The following is a 16175-nucleotide window of genomic DNA, read 5'->3' as shown; positions in this document are numbered from 1 at the left end:
AGCATTGATTTGAGTCCTTCTCCCGATGGAAGCTCACAACTTCCCCTCCCATCACCCATTTAGAGTACTCATCAAACTCTAGCCAATCCGCGCTTTCTTCTCATTTGCTTCCTAGCTGATCCACTGAAACCCCTGTTCGTAGTTCACACAGAGAAAAGCTAATGTAGTTGTAGTTTGATATATTTTGTTTACAAACGCTGAGATTGCATACGATAAAATTTCATTTGGAGAATGTTATAGGATGCAACTTGAGCATGTATTATTTCATTGAGAAGCATAATTTAAGCAAAAACATTTGACTAAAAAGTAATCCCAAAAAATGACGAAATAAAAATGATAATGATTACTATATTTGGAAACATAAGAACTTGATAATTACATCACGTTCGATTCTTGCAAAAAATTAAGGTGCCAATAAATGGTTTGTGAAATAACCCGACCTTGTTTCATTAAATTATTGTCTAAAGACTGAATTAAAGTCTCTAGATTTCTTTGTAGTCTAAGATCCGATATAAGGACGCCCTACGCCGATATAATTTTGTCCTGACTATAAATAATTAATTAATAAATGAAAGAATGACTTTTTTCTATAAATTCTACTAAATTATTTTCTGCCCGGGCAGATATTGTTTTACATTTTATGGATCATTCGAAACCAAAAAGGTCTTTCGTAATTTTTCTCTTAAGTTGCTTGTTTTCAGGTTATAAACAATTTAAAGCAAAAAAAAAATAAAAACTATTATTTTGAAGGCTCAAAAACATAAATAAAAATAATAATTTTTGAAATTCTACCTAAATTCAAGTTCTAACATGATTCTATCAGTTCTTGATAAGTACTTTGGACTTATTTAATTTTAAAACATTGTTTGTTAGTTGTTAACGCAGCCCCATCGCCCGTCTTCCCAAGGAACCTTCCTCAGTAACAATTAAAAAAGTATATTCTAGATCAGGGGTGGGCAAAGTGCGGCCCTTTAAACATTTGTATGCGGCCCACGGAAAAAAGTAAATTATTTTCATTTAAAGTTAAAGATTTTTTTAATTATTGCTAATATTGATAATTAAATTCAGCAATTAGACCAGTAATCACATATGGTGCTGAAGTAACGTGTCTGACACAAAAACAGGAAGAAAGATTGAGGATCCTAGAGAGGAAAATAATTCGGAGGATAGCAGGCCCACTGAACTTAGGTAATAATGAATTTAGAAAACTCATGAACCACCAAGTAAGAGAACTTTTGAAAGGAGAAGGTAACGTCAGATTTATCAAGGCACAGAGACTCATAGCAAGGAGAAATCCAGAAGCCGTTATCAAGAAAATTACCAAATGGAGACCTGCATCAGGCAGACCACGAGGAAGACCAAAAACCAGATGGGAGAACCAGATAGTCGAGGACCTTAAGAAGATGGGAGTTAGAGAATGAGCAACCACAGGCAAAAACAGGAACGAATGGAGAAAAATTGTAGAAGATGCCAAGTCACACAACCAAATATTATCCAATTGTTAACCACAAACCAACATGTTAATGCGGACTGATTCACCGCGACAAATGAATCGGAAGAGCCCAAAGAGGGCGGCAATTACTCCGCCAGGAGTGTAGATGCCATGATGATGATAATTAAATATAGTGCAGCTATTAATTATTAACACTTTCGCAGCGGGTGATTTTTCGGCCAATTTTCAAAATAACACGGGCATTTATTTGGCTTTTTGGCACAGAGATGTAGCGGCTTTCTCAATGAAATCCATCAAATTTCAACAACTGGAAATGATATTTTCGAACTAGTCAGGAACTGTGTGGAAAATTTTAAATTAACCCGTAACCATCAAGCAAGTGTAACAACTACTGACGGAGCACCAAATTTAAGAGGAGCAAATATTGTAATGTTGAGAACACTTAAAGACCCGTGTTGAGCTGCCCCCCCCCCCCACTTGCAAAAATTAAAAAACAAATAGCCCTGATTTATGAGCTATTTATGAGCTCTCATATTCCGCAAACTAAAAATTTTGAGCTCGTTCCACTGAGCAGGAATTTAATACCCTAGTGGGGGGGGCTGAGTCAGCCCCCCCACTACTTAAAAATAGGAATATTGAATCGGTTTTTGCGGCAGAATTACGAGCTATTTATGAGCTCTTGAAATTATATAGTTTCGATTTTTGAGCTCATCCCCTTCACCCCCAAACAACCCTTTAATTGATTTAACTTAAGAGAAAGATGCTGAGAAAACTTAAAATATATCGTATTGCGGATATAATTCCTATAGCTTATATACTCTAAGAATAAACTATTAAATCAAGGGCATTTCGATTATTGAGCTACAACCCCTTCGCAAGAAAACCACCCTATCTACCCGGCTTAAGAGAAAGTTGTACTTAAAATGCGTTAAACTAATTATTTGGCGACTACATATCATTTAATAATTTATAAGCTTCCAAATTACGCGCATTTAGATCAGTAAATTGCAATTTATTTTGTATAGTGCAGTCACTGAAGGTAAAAATCAACGATTACCTTCAAGTTCGGTGAACCTTCATCGATTTTCACGAAAATTGGTCAGTGGTTAGAGGATACGTCAAGAAACAAAGGTGACATGGTACCACCTTGCGCCTTTACCCTGAGGGTGGATACCGCCCCTTCTCGGGGGTGAAAATTATTTTATAAAAAATAACTGCACAAATCAATAAAAGAACAAATTAAAAGCCAAATTTATTATATAAAGTTAATAAAATAAGTCAATACTTTTTAAGTTATTAAAGATCAAAGATTTTAATTATTTGTGAAAAAATGCATATTTTGAAGAGGTTTTTTGTAAATCACTGAAAAACTGTAAGTTTTTACAAAAAATTTAATAGTAGTTTAATTCGTATAGCTTATATTCTAAGAATAAACTCTAAAATCACGCACCTTTCGATTATATAGCTACAACCCCTTCGCAAGAAAACGACCCCATTTTCCCGGCTTAAGAGAGAGTTGTTCTTAAAATAATTTAAATTGATTATTTGGCGACTACATATCGTTTAATAATTTATTAGCTTGCAAAATATACGCATCTCAAATATTGAATTGCCATTTTCTTTCTATAGTGCAGTCACTGAAGGTAAAAATCAACTATTACCTTCGATTTCGGTAAATCTCCATTTATTTTCACGAATTGGCAATAACAACTTGGGGTTTTAGCCTGGGGTATATGTCACCCCTTCTCGGGAGTGAAAATTACTTTATCAAAAATAACCCCACAAATCGAGAGAGGGACAAATTGTAAGCAAAATTTGTTATATAATGTGATTAAAATAAATCAATACTTTTTGAGTTATTAAAGATCAAATATTTTAATTTTTGGAAAGAAAATGCATGCTTTAGAGCGATTTTTCATAAATGGCTCAAAAACTGTAAGTTTTTACAAAAAAGTTTTCATCACTAAAATTGAAGCTAATAAAAAATATAATAAATTGCTTACTTGAAAAACCTTTAATGTTAATTTAAAGTAAGTTATTGGTAATTAAATGTATATTTTTTTCCGCGACTGTTCAAATCTAAGGGTTCAAGCTTAAATAACGGGAAAAAGATGCATTTTATAACACTTAGGTACTAAATACTTGTCAAAGTACTTAGAAATACCCATCAAAAATAAGATCCAGAAAAAGTTGATAGTATCAAAATCCGCTCACCAATTTTCGTGAAAATGAATGGAGATTTACCGAAATCGAAGGTCATAGTTGATTTTTACCTTCAGTGACTGCACTATAGCAAGAACATGGCAATTCAATAATTGAGATGCGTATATTTTGCGAGCTCATAAATTATTAAACAATATATAGTCGACAAATAATTAATTTAAATTATTTTAAGTACAACCCTCTCTTAAGCCGGGAATATGGGATGGTTTTCTTGCGAAGGGGTTGTAGTTCAATAATCAAAAGGCGCGTGATTTTAGAGTTTATTCTTAGAATATAAGCTATACGAATTAAACTACTATTAACTTTTTTGTAAAAACTTACAGTTTTTCAGTGATTTACAAAAAACCTCTTCAAAATATGCATTTTTTCACAAATAATTAAGATCTTTGATCTTTAATAACTTAAAAAGTATTGACTTATTTTATTAACTTTATATAATAAATTTGGCTTTTAATTTGTTCTTTTATTGATTTGTGCAGTTATTTTTTATAAAATAATTTTCACCCCCGAGAAGGGGCGGTATCCACCCTCAGGGTAAAGGCGCAAGGTGGTACCATGTCACCTTTGTTTCTTGACGTATCCTCTAACCACTGACCAATTTTCGTGAAAATCGATGAAGGTTCACCGAACTTGAAGGTAATCGTTGATTTTTACCTTCAGTGACTGCACTATACAAAATAAATTGCAATTTACTGATCTAAATGCGCGTAATTTGGAAGCTTATAAATTATTAAATGATATGTAGTCGCCAAATAATTAGTTTAACGCATTTTAAGTACAACTTTCTCTTAAGCCGGGAAGATAGGGTGGTTTTCTTGCGAAGGGGTTGTAGCTCAATAATCGAAATGCCCTTGATTTAATAGTTTATTCTTAGAGTATATAAGCTATAGGAATTATATCCGCAATACGATATATTTTAAGATTTCTCAGCATCTTTCTCTTAAGTTAAATCAATTAAAGGGTTGTTTGGGGGTGAAGGGGATGAGCTCAAAAATCGAAACTATATAATTTCAAGAGCTCATAAATAGCTCGTAATTCTGCCGCAAAAACCGATTCAATATTCCTATTTTTAAGTAGTGGGGGGGGGGCTGACTCAGCCCCCCCCCCACTAGGGTATTAAATTCCTGCTCAGTGGAACGAGCTCAAAATTTTTAGTTTGCGGAATATGAGAGCTCATAAATAGCTCATAAATCAGGGCTATTTGTTTTTTAATTTTTGCAAGTGGGGGGGGGGGGCAGCTCAACACGGGTCACTTACCGATTACGTTTAACAGTTTCCAGAACCTGATTTATTTTTCTTCACTGCATAATCCATCAGCAGGTATTGTGCAAAAATGTTTTGCAAGTAGACATTTCAATTCGCCATTTCAATAAAATTATAACTAATATTGTTAATTTTATTCGTTCAATAGGTTTAAATCATCGTGCATTCACAGCATTTTTGGAAGAGTTAGAAACAGAACATACTGATGTCGTAACAATAATCGACAATCATATTCGATGGTTAAGTTTAGAAAATGTTCTTAAAAGATGCTGTGAATTAGTGGAGAAAATTACTATATTTTTAGAAATTAAACACTGCTACGAATTTGCTAAATTTATAAGATTTGAAAGCAAAATGAAAATTTTATAATGAAACTCAAACTATTCATTGATCATATAAAAAAGAAAGAATTGGTCCAATTATTTTCCTCATTAAAATCATTAAATAATGTAGCAGAAAATAAATAAAATGTATGAAGAAAATCGTTGTAACTTGCTGACGAGTTTTGAAAATGGTGTCAAAGATTTTAAAGATATGTCATTTTCACACTCACAGATTATCACAATTTAAGTTTGAAATTAAATTTATTTGACGTTTCGATTTCTACTACGAAAATCGTTATCAAAATACAAAACATTAATAAATTAAAATAATTAAATAAATGCTTAATTTATTAATGTGTTGTATTTTGATAACGACTTCCGAAGTGGAAATCGAAACATTAAATAAATTTAATTTCAAACTTAAATAGTGGCTTATTCTAAAATAAAATAATAAATCGCATAAGATGCAACAAGGAAATAGCTTTAGAAGAATATTAGTGAAAAAAGAAATAGGTTCATAGATAAAATGAAAATAATTAAATATATACACATAGATATTATTTAGGGGAAATACTATGCATAAATAAGTGCGAATGTGGTACTTATAGGAGTAGGTATGGTTTGAAAATTTTGAAATTTTCGGTTTTTGTTTATTATTTTATATAAAAGTAAATAGCTTCAAGAATACTCTCTGAAAATTTCAATTTGACAGTAGGAAAATTAACCGAAATAAAGTATGTTTAACATCCCTACCTTCGACACGCTTTGCAGCAGCTTGAGCGTAGTGAGAAACGTTCAACAGGTGTTCCCCTTCTCTTTTGTAAACTACTCCACGATTCAAAAACATATTCCGTTGTGTATCACTTTACGATTTGACAAGCAGAAATTTAAAATAAAAGTTGTCAAAACTAAACGTGTTTTTCTAACAACTGCTTTATTCAAAAGCGGTGGACATTGTTACTCAAAAGCTACTTGACAGATCCACCTGAAATTTTTCATATATTTTCTTTAGACATTTCGTGAGCTAACCTCGTCGAGATATCTTTTGTTTTATGCTTATTTTTTGTAACAACAACAAGTATGTTGATTTTCACTAATTTTTACCAAAAATTTCGGTATTTGAATTCTGACTGATATCAAAAACTCAAAAATCGTCAAAAATTCGATAGCGATACCTCGAGAGACTGACTCATAAGCTAATAAAATATTTTTAAATTTTTTGTTTCACATAATCTAATCACGAGTTATGATGTCTACTGTAAATTCCATTTTTTTTGAGGTGTCGGTAAAAATTTGCCACCGTTGGCTTATTTTTCAATATTTAGTCTTGAAAATTTTTTTTGAATATTCTTTGAATTGTACTGGATATGATTATTTAACGTATAAAATAATTCTACCATAGTCTTAAACAGAATTCAAAAAAGGTGCTTGAAATGATGATTTCAAATTCTACTCCCCCCTTAAACAACATTAGTAAACAGTTAAAAATTCGAAAGGTAACAAATATTGCGGCCCTCGGTAATAGACCACAAACATTTTGTGGCCCTTACTAAAAAAAGTTTGCCCACCCCTGTTCTAGATTCTAGAGTAAAACGTGGCAAAAATTCTTATCAGAACCTGATAGAAGAAGGTTTGAACTTGAATTTAGGTACTTGATTGCAAAAATAATATTTTTTTTACTTGTATTTTCCATTTTAAATTGTTTATAACTCGAAAATGATCAACTCAATAAAAAAATTACAAATTACCTTTTTTCTTTATATGATCCAATAAATCTAAAATAATATCTGCCCGGAACGAAATTTTCTTTTAGAATTAAAAAAGTCGTTTTTTAATTATTAATTAGTTATGACCAGAACAAAATTATATAGGGCACCCCTTGTTTTTTTATAATTGTTAATATACTATATTACACATCCAATAATTTTTATCTATTACAGATCGATGCATATCGACCTTAGGTATATGGGATCCTCTACTATTAGATTTATTTGAATAGGCTTGGTACAACACATTCAAATTGTTTACTAAAGGAATAATCAAGAAGAATTTATATAAAATTTTGTTTAAAGGTAAGGTTAATTAAAAATTAATAATTAATTAGTACCCTGATACCAGCTATTTTGACTATAAACAAGTTAATAAAAATCATCCAATTTTTTTATTTGATCTACAATACAGTTCTCTCAAAAAAAGTATATCTAACTTTTTTGGGAAGCTTTTCTGATTTTTCGGCATAAACGATTTTTGCATTGGACATCGAAAATAAAAAATAAAATAAAAAATGTAATTTTTGATTACAATAATTAATTGTGGTTTATTTCTTATCATTCTGGTGTTATAGTGTAATTAATTGTTTTTTCTTACCTTAGCTATTTTTTGTTTGGCAAGCTCCTGAAAAAAAATTCTCACAATTACCTAATCTTTATAAAAAAAATTGTATGAAAGCTTGTAGATTGAAGATATGGAAATGTTATCTAATCTGTCTTGGAATCCAAGGTAAGAGGTGACAACCAGAATACCCGAGTTAAAATACAAAGAGGAGTCCGCCAGGGTTGCGAACTGTACACTGTGAACAGTAAAGTGATATTTAAAGAAGCGCTCTCAGTTTCAATAGAAGGTGTATCTATAGAAATATATGAAGAATTTTGAGTAACTAACGTGTTGCAGACAATACAGTAATAATGATGGAAGGCAACAATGATTTACAGAACGTAATGCAATGCCCTAATGAATTCTGTCATGAATACACACTAAAGATGAATTTGAACAAAACTAAATCCATGAGAATGACAAAATCAGTAAATTCAAACATTCAATTGATTATATTGAAGATACTGTAATTAATAATATCGATACCTACAATACGTAGGAATGTGGGTAAATACGTCAGGGAAATAAGGCAAAAATATACCATGTTCTGGACACTTGAACAGCCAGGTTGCAAATGGGTTTTTTGGGTACTATACCTAATATATTAAAAATACAAAAATGCCCGTCACAGTTTGGACGAGAAATTTAGTTATCAACAAATAAGGGTCAAAAATTGGAGTTTTTCCGTTTAAATCGCTACAGGTAAAAATAGGGTAATTAAATATCTTATCAGTAGTAATTGCACAAGAGCTCTAAAATTCTACATTAATTTTAGAGATCGAGTGTAATTTGTTGCGATTATTTCATGAATAAAACTGTTCAAAACCAAAACTTTATTGTAATTTATTTATGTAAGTACAAATTAATACTGTTAAACACACAGTTGATATAAAATATTTTACGGTTGAAAGTCATCACCTTTATAACTTTTAAAACATTAATTATCATTAATGTCACTGAATGTATTTTTTCGTAGCAACGAAGGGCATCTGACGTAATATACTTGACGACGGGATATTATCAAAAATTATTACCTTAATTTGCATTTCTGTAGCTTTCTATTGGTGAGAATCTCCTATGAATGAAATAATCTATAATATTTTTCTTTTAGTGGATGAGACAAGGTTTAAAATAGCGCTTTTTGAATTTTCGTCCGATCATTTGTTGTTTCGGATATTGCAAAATAAAACTAAAATTTCGAAAATAAATAATTTGCTATAACTTTTGCGAAAATGAACTTAAGACTTTAATATTACATTAAAAGTTAAGTCAAACGGTCCACACAATGCACAAAAAATTTAAAGACGATTCGTCAATTAGTTTAAATTTTATTCAATTTGTTTATCCCAAAAAGCTTTTTTTTCGCAATGTTATTGTTCAAAAAATAATAACGATATAGTAATTCTGTGGAAACAAAATGAAAGAAAAATAGTCATGTTTTAAACGTATTTAAAAAAATCATTAAAAATCATTTTTATAACGCCGAAAACATTTTACTAAAATAGAGTCATTTATGGCTTATAAACAATTTGAATAACTTTGTTAATACTGACTGTAGGCTAAAACCACAGTGGTATTTGAATAGCTGGTATTTTTACACGAATTTCCAAAGAAAAACTTTTGGCATGGGTTGATTACGGTCAAAGTTAGCCACTTTTTTTTTTAATTGGCGGCTACTCTATTTATAACAATTAAGCAACCTAACTAGAGCCATTTTGAAGTTGAAGGTATATAGTTTATGTGTAAAAGTTTGAGTAAACTTTGAACCTCAACAGAGTGGTTAATAAAGTTTTAAAAATGGCGTCCTAACGGATGCATTCGTGGTCGGAGGAGGGGAATTATTAAAATCCGTGCACTTAAAAAATCAAACTGATTCTTTAAACATTTGCTGCAATTAATATCGCCGGCGTTTGTTGATGAATTTTTATCATAATTTTTTTAATTTGTATGTACTCGTAGTCTTATAGAGTACGTTATGTACACACATCCCCACCTAACATTACAAAATGTTAGGGGGAACTCCGCTTATCACTCAGGGATATAAAAAATAGATTACGACCGATTCTAAGACCTACCGAATATACATATTATATAATTTTATAAAAATAGGTTAAGCGGTCTCGGAGAAGTATGGAAACTAACACTGTGACAGGAGAATTTTATAGATGTAAATATATAGACGGCTATTAACAAATAGGGGTTGGTGATGGAAGTGTGAAAATTAAGGGTTTTATGTATTTTTTAATTCTACATCATGTAAAATTAAGGTAGATAATTTTGTCCAAAAAGATAAAAAAAATGTCAGGCGGACAACCCCCCTTATAACTTATGGGTATAAAAAATAGATTAAAACCTATTCTCCGTCCTATTCGCGGTGTGCAAGTACTTGGAAGGGAAACGAGAAACGACGGTGCGCGAGTCGCGGAGAAATATTGCAACTATCTTAAATAATTCATATTGTCAATTGAAATTGTCAAATTGACGTATATTGCATACCTTCTGTCATTGAAGCAGAAAAATTATATATTGCTCCTCAATATCGATATGATATGCAATTATTATATAAAGGTAAATTTAATTAACTGTATTTTGCTTGCAGTACTGCATTTTAATAACTAATTTTATTTACTACATACAATTGTTTACGTTTGCATAACATAACCTGCATCTTATTTTTTCTTCTTATTATTTTTTTGGATTATGGCCTTGAAAATTATCCAGTAACCAGGACTAATATAATTGGCCAATATAATTAAAAGTGCGAATAAAAGTACAGAGCGTAGAAATAGGGGTCGCTTTGCCGAACTTGCACGGTCCCAATAGGACATACGTGTAAAATTTCATAAAAATCTGCCAAGCGGTTTCGGAGTAGTATGGCAACTACACTATTATAGGAGAATTTGATGTATATAGAAGTAATTGTGAATTAAATAATAAAAGTGACTAACTTTGACTCTAATTAATCTAGGTAAAAAGTTTTTTTCTGAAAATTCGTGTAAAAATACCAGCTTTTAAAATCCTAAAGTAGATTTACTCTATAGTCAATATTAACAAAGCTGTTCAAATTGTTTATAAGCCAAAAATGACTATTTTGCTAAACTGTTTTCGGAGTGATAAAACGACTTTTTAATGATTTTTTTCAATACCTTAAAAACATAACTATTCTTCTTGCATGCGGTTTCCACATAATTGCTGTATTATTATTATTTTCTGAACAATAACATTACGAAAAAAAGCTCTTTGCGATAAACAAATTGAATAAAATTTGAACTAATTGACGAAAAGTCTTAAACATTTTTTGTGCTTTATAGGGAATGTTTGACACAAGTTTTCGTGCTATATGAGAGTCGACCTGGTGCCTATAGACATTTTTAAAAATGTCTAGTTGTTCTCGTCGGCGCTGGGTCTTGAACCCGGCCTACCAGCATGCGAGTCAGCCATCCTACCGCTGAGCTACGCCGGCCCTTGTTGTCGGAATATAAGGTTATAACTATGTCTAAGGATGCTCCGGTGTTACGTGTTGTCTATTCTTCTTTATGGCTTGTAAGCGTGGACATTAAAACCAGTACAGCTGAATAAATTGGCAGCCTTTGAATTTTGAAGTTATATATAAATCCTACGAATATCATGGATTCAAAGAATTTCAAACGCTGAAGTAACGAGAAGGATAATAAATGAAGCAGAAGTATTATTAATTATCAAATCACGAAAACCTGGCTACTGGAACATATAGGGGAGAGTGGGGTAAAATGATCCCTTCGGGTCTAAATGATCCCTCGTTTTCTGGCCGTATTCGCAAATCTACCGAAGTACTGAGATATGACAACTATGCAGCTTGCACCACCTTTCAATATGCGGTACAGCCGACCGGGATTTAGTGTGGATTTAGTTCCGACCAGAGAAGCGAAGGTTAAAATTTTTCCACCCCGATCTAAAAAAAGCTGTTAAATTTACGATTAATATCTAGTGATTTAATAATTGAAAACTGATTGTGTTGGGCATTACTCGTTGAGGTTAAATAGCTGTATTGAAATATAACTTCATTTATGTTATTAATGTTATAACTTAGGCTATATTCAAGGTTAGGATATTTGGTGTATAATGGGTTAAAATGATCCCTCTACTGCGGAATAAAATGATCCTGCTCGCGAGTGGGATCATTTTACCCCGTATCTCATAAAATATACATTTTTTATTTTTAATCAAATCACAGTCGTTAAAGATTTCTTATTTGTTTCAGAATGCCACGCACATATCAACGTAAGACTGATAGAGAAAGCTGGGATCCAGTCCACATGAAAAATGCATTGGAGGAAGTTAAAAAGGGAATGCCTGTCAAAACTGCAGCACGGATCTTTAACGTGCCAAGAATGTCGCTTAAACGGCGTGCTACGGATAAAAATAAAGTTGCCAAAAAAGATAAAAAGTCACTTGGGAGGTGGAGACCAGTTTTTTCGCCTGAACAAGAATAAGAATTAGTAGCACACTTGATCTTGAAAGTAGGATGGATGGGTTAACAACAAGGGATTTGCGACAACTGGATTATCAACTTGCTGAACAAAATAAGATTCCTCACAAGTTTTCGCACGTTGAAAAGGCAGCTGGTAAAGACTGGTTTTATGGGTTTAGAAAAAGACACCCAGAGATTTCCCTAAGATGTCCTGAAGCTACTTCAGCCGCCAGAGCGAGAGCTTTAATAAACCCGTTCTCACAAAGTTTTTTAATCTTTTTAAAGATGTTTTTACAAAACATAACTATCCACCTCACAGGATTTACAATGTCGACGAGACTTCAATTTCTACTGTCCCTGGTCGTAACTCAAAAATTTTAGCCAGAAAAGGCTCAAAGCAAGTATCCCGTGTGACTTCAGCTGAGCGTGGTGTTTCAACAACAGCAGTTCAGCGTATCAGCTGCTGAAAGTTTTGTGCCACTGATGCTGATTTTTAACATAAAACGAACGAAGGCAGAGCTAACAGATGGTGCACCTCCAGGTACTGTTTTTACGTGCAATGATAGTGGATGGATGTGAGTAGAAGTTTTTACACAGTGGTTTAATCACTTTCTGTCCTTTGTAAAACCCAGTGAGAATGATCCAGTTCTGCTCATATTAGATGGGCATTTGTCGCATACAAGAAATCTTGATGTTATTTTGAAAGCCAGAGCAAATTTTGTGACTATATTATGTCTTCCCCCTCACTGCACACATAAGCTCCAGCCTCTGGATGTTGTAGTTATGGGTCATATTCGTGCTTATTTAGACCAGGCACTGAAAAACTGGTTAAATAATCACCCTGGAAGAACGGTTACCGTGTTTCAAATTAGTCAAATATTCTGCGAAGGTTATCTAAAAGCCTGTATACCACCCAACGGAATTAACGGATTCCGTAAACAGGAATTTTTCCATATGAACCTGAAGTTTTCCAGGAAAGTGATTTTTTAGCTGCACAAGTAACCGATGAGACACTTGAAGAACTATTTCAACCTGATGATCCATTCAGAAATCCAATACCAGGACCTAGTTCGCATCACGCGGACGAGTTGATTCGAGATGAAGCAAATTTGTCCTTTTCTGTAACACCTCAAGATTGCCATCCGCTTCCAAAAATTAAAGGCAAACGCAACACCACCCAAAGAAAGTCTTGTGGAAGTTCAGTTTTAACCGGCACGCCGTATAAAGATGCACTTGAAGATAACATTAAGATGAAAGAAACAAAAGGAAAATAGAAAAGGGCCATTCAGGGAGCTAAGAAAACAGTCAAGGCGAAGAAACAAAATATCTCTAGTTCTTGAGATACAGAGGATGATGATCAAAATGCAATATGTCTATATTGCTCCGAGGAGTATTCTAGATCTACAGGAGGAGAAGGATGGATCCAGTGTTCCACCTGTTCAAAGTGGGCCCATGATCAGTGCGCTGGAGTCGACGAAGAAGATTCAACTTTTGTCTGTGACATGTGTTCTGACTCACGGAAATTTAGTCTATAACTTTTTCCACTTGTATTACTTTAGTGCTTAGCATGTCCTGTTACGTAAAAAGCTTAATGTTCCTTTTTGTACGATTCTTTTTCATAGGGATCATTTTACCCGCACGTTAGGGGTAAAACGATCCTTTCGCACTTTTTTGAAAACATGATGCTTTTGTTGTATTAATAAAACTTCCTCCAAATCATATAGAGTTTTAGGCAGATAAATTGTGTACATCATCCTGAGTAAAAGGCGGATGTTACAATATTTGCAGATTTTTTTTACATAATTTTTTTCCATAGGGGGATCATTTTGCCCCACCTTCCTCTAATGATACAGCAAAAATACTCTTTCTTACAACTTATTATGCAAGGCAAAATTCAAGGAAAGCGAAATGGGGGAAGACGAATAATATCCTGGCTTAAGAACTTGAAGGAATGATTTGAATGCAGTGGAGAACTATTTAGAGCAGCAGTCAACAGGGTTCACATATCCATGATGATTTCCAACCTTCGATAGAAGATAGAACTTAAAGAAGAAGAAATAAAATATCGTTTATGTAGTAATGTGGAAACGTCTTAAAGTCTTACTACGCAAACTATAGCATTTTGAAATATTACCTAACAGACAGTTTTGGTGATTATGTAGATTATACGTATGATTAAGTTTTTTTAATGTACGGGTAGAAAATATAGGTATATAGGTATGTAAATGCATAAGAACAACGAAATTACACTGAATTTGCAATTATTTCTAAAACTTTCCAAAAACTTACCATTTTTTATTATATTAGAATGCTTCATCATAGCTTTACACACTAAAAAACTGAATTCGTGTTCTGATAACGTTAACACACTGCTTAGATCCATTTGCAAGTTACCATTTTAATTTCTTGATCAATTGATTATTGTTTGAGTTTAATCGGCAATTTGTATGAAAATTATCGAAACGTTGAACAACGCTACCTTATTCGTTTGTTATTGTTTTGTTCCTGTACATATATATTGACACTTTCAGAACTACTTGGGAGATTTATCGTACATTATTGTTACTATTATGTAGCGGAGAAATTGAACGTAATATTAAATTAAGATTATTTATATTTCCGTCATTTGAATCTTCTTTTGAATATATAAACACGGGGGAGAAAAACTGAGCTAGAAATAAACTACTCTTTACAACAAAATATAAGCATTATCTTCTTTTGCCCTTTAATTCGTCCAATTTTGAACATAGGCTTCCTCCAGTTTCCTCCATTAGCTTCTGTTTAGTGCATTCTGTTTCCAGTGCGTTCCTCCTATCTTTTTAATGTCGTCTCCCCACCTCATCTGGGATCGTCCTCTTGCTCTCTTTCCTGCTCATGGTCTCCATTGTTGTATCGTGGTATTCCACCTACTGTCCGTTTGTCTAGCGTTATGACCTGCGAAGCTCCATTTTAGCCTGGCTATATGTTGTCCTGCGTCTTTGACTTTTGTTTTATTTCTTACCCAGTTGTTTTGCTTTTTGTCTGTCAATTTTACTCCTAACATTGTTCTCTCCATGGCTCTTTGTGTCTTCATTATTTTATCCATGTTTGCCTTGATCAGGGTCCATGTTTGGCATGCGTATTTGAGAATTGGGAGTATGCACTGGTCAAACACTCTTGTTTTTAAGTATTGTTGTATTTTTTTATTCTTTAGAACCCATTTTAATTTCCCAAATCCTGCCCAGGCTAATCTGACCCTTCTTTTTACCTCCGCTGTTTCGTTTTCCTTATTTATTTTTATCATGTGTCCCAAATATACATAATCATTAACCGCTTCTATTATGGTGTTGTTTAGTATTACATTTCTATTATCTTGTGTGTTTGTCATTGTTTTTGTTTTGGCAAAATTCATTTTTAGACCTATTTGTTCAGATTAATTTGCTAGTTCGGTTAGCATGGTTTATAGTTCTTCAAAACTTGATGCTATTACTACTACATCTCTGCATATCTTAGGTGGTTTAGTTTCTTTCCATTTATGTTTATTTCCATGTTTGTCCATTCCATTGTTTTGAAAACATCTTCCAGTGCTAATGTAAATAGTTTAGCGTTATAACAGTATTTAAATTAAGGATTTCCATGGTTTTCACCGTATTCCTTCACTCAGCCGTTCTCTTTAGTTCTTTCTCTTTTGCCATTCCCCTTCCTGCAGAATTCTTCTTTCCATTACCTCGTCCACTTCACCTCTGAAGTATCTTCGGGGTCTGCCTCTCTTCCTTTTTCCTATCGGGCTCCACTCTGTTATTATATTTATCCAACGATTTTGTTCTGCTCTTCTGAGATGTCCGTACCAGGTTAACATGTCCTCTACATGTTCTCTTGTACTCCAGGGTGTGGTTGTTGTGTTGTGTAATCAGTTCTGAAGAAATTAAGCATTTATAAGCATATTTTAATAAGAATATTGACTAAAATATTGAAACTAATAGTAGAACTCCGGAAAGCAATGAAATTTGAGGTAGTAGAGAGCAATATTCTAAATAAACGCTAAATGCAAAAAGTTAATTTGAGTGAATTATCAAAAGAAGGTAATCCATTTAATGTAAACCTATTAATC

At 32.9% G+C, this 16175-nt stretch overlaps 1 protein-coding gene and 1 long non-coding RNA gene across 2 annotated transcripts in view; one reads left to right on the top strand and one right to left on the bottom strand.

Moving 5' to 3' along the window:
- LOC114326027 (chloride channel protein 2) overlaps positions 1–14456 on the bottom strand; it is a 152602-nt gene extending 138146 nt beyond the window's left edge. Inside the window, exons 1-2 of the mRNA XM_028274230.2 lie at positions 14375–14456; positions 7630–7656 (exon numbers count right to left, since the gene is read on the bottom strand). Coding sequence (XP_028130031.2) covers positions 7630–7656; positions 14375–14377 — 30 coding nt within the window. The 5' untranslated portion in view covers positions 14378–14456. The remainder of the gene's footprint in view (positions 1–7629; positions 7657–14374) is intronic.
- LOC114326028 (uncharacterized) lies at positions 7203–13804 on the top strand. Its single transcript, XR_003651763.2, has 2 exons — positions 7203–7334; positions 11876–13804. It is a non-coding gene; the product is annotated as an uncharacterized LOC114326028 (long non-coding RNA).
- Positions 14457–16175: the final 1719 nt, after the last annotated feature.

This window comes from Diabrotica virgifera, chromosome 3 (assembly GCF_917563875.1).
Source record: "Diabrotica virgifera virgifera chromosome 3, PGI_DIABVI_V3a".
Lineage (NCBI taxonomy): Eukaryota > Metazoa > Arthropoda > Insecta > Coleoptera > Chrysomelidae > Diabrotica > Diabrotica virgifera.
This window is presented reverse-complemented; position numbering and strand designations above follow the sequence as displayed.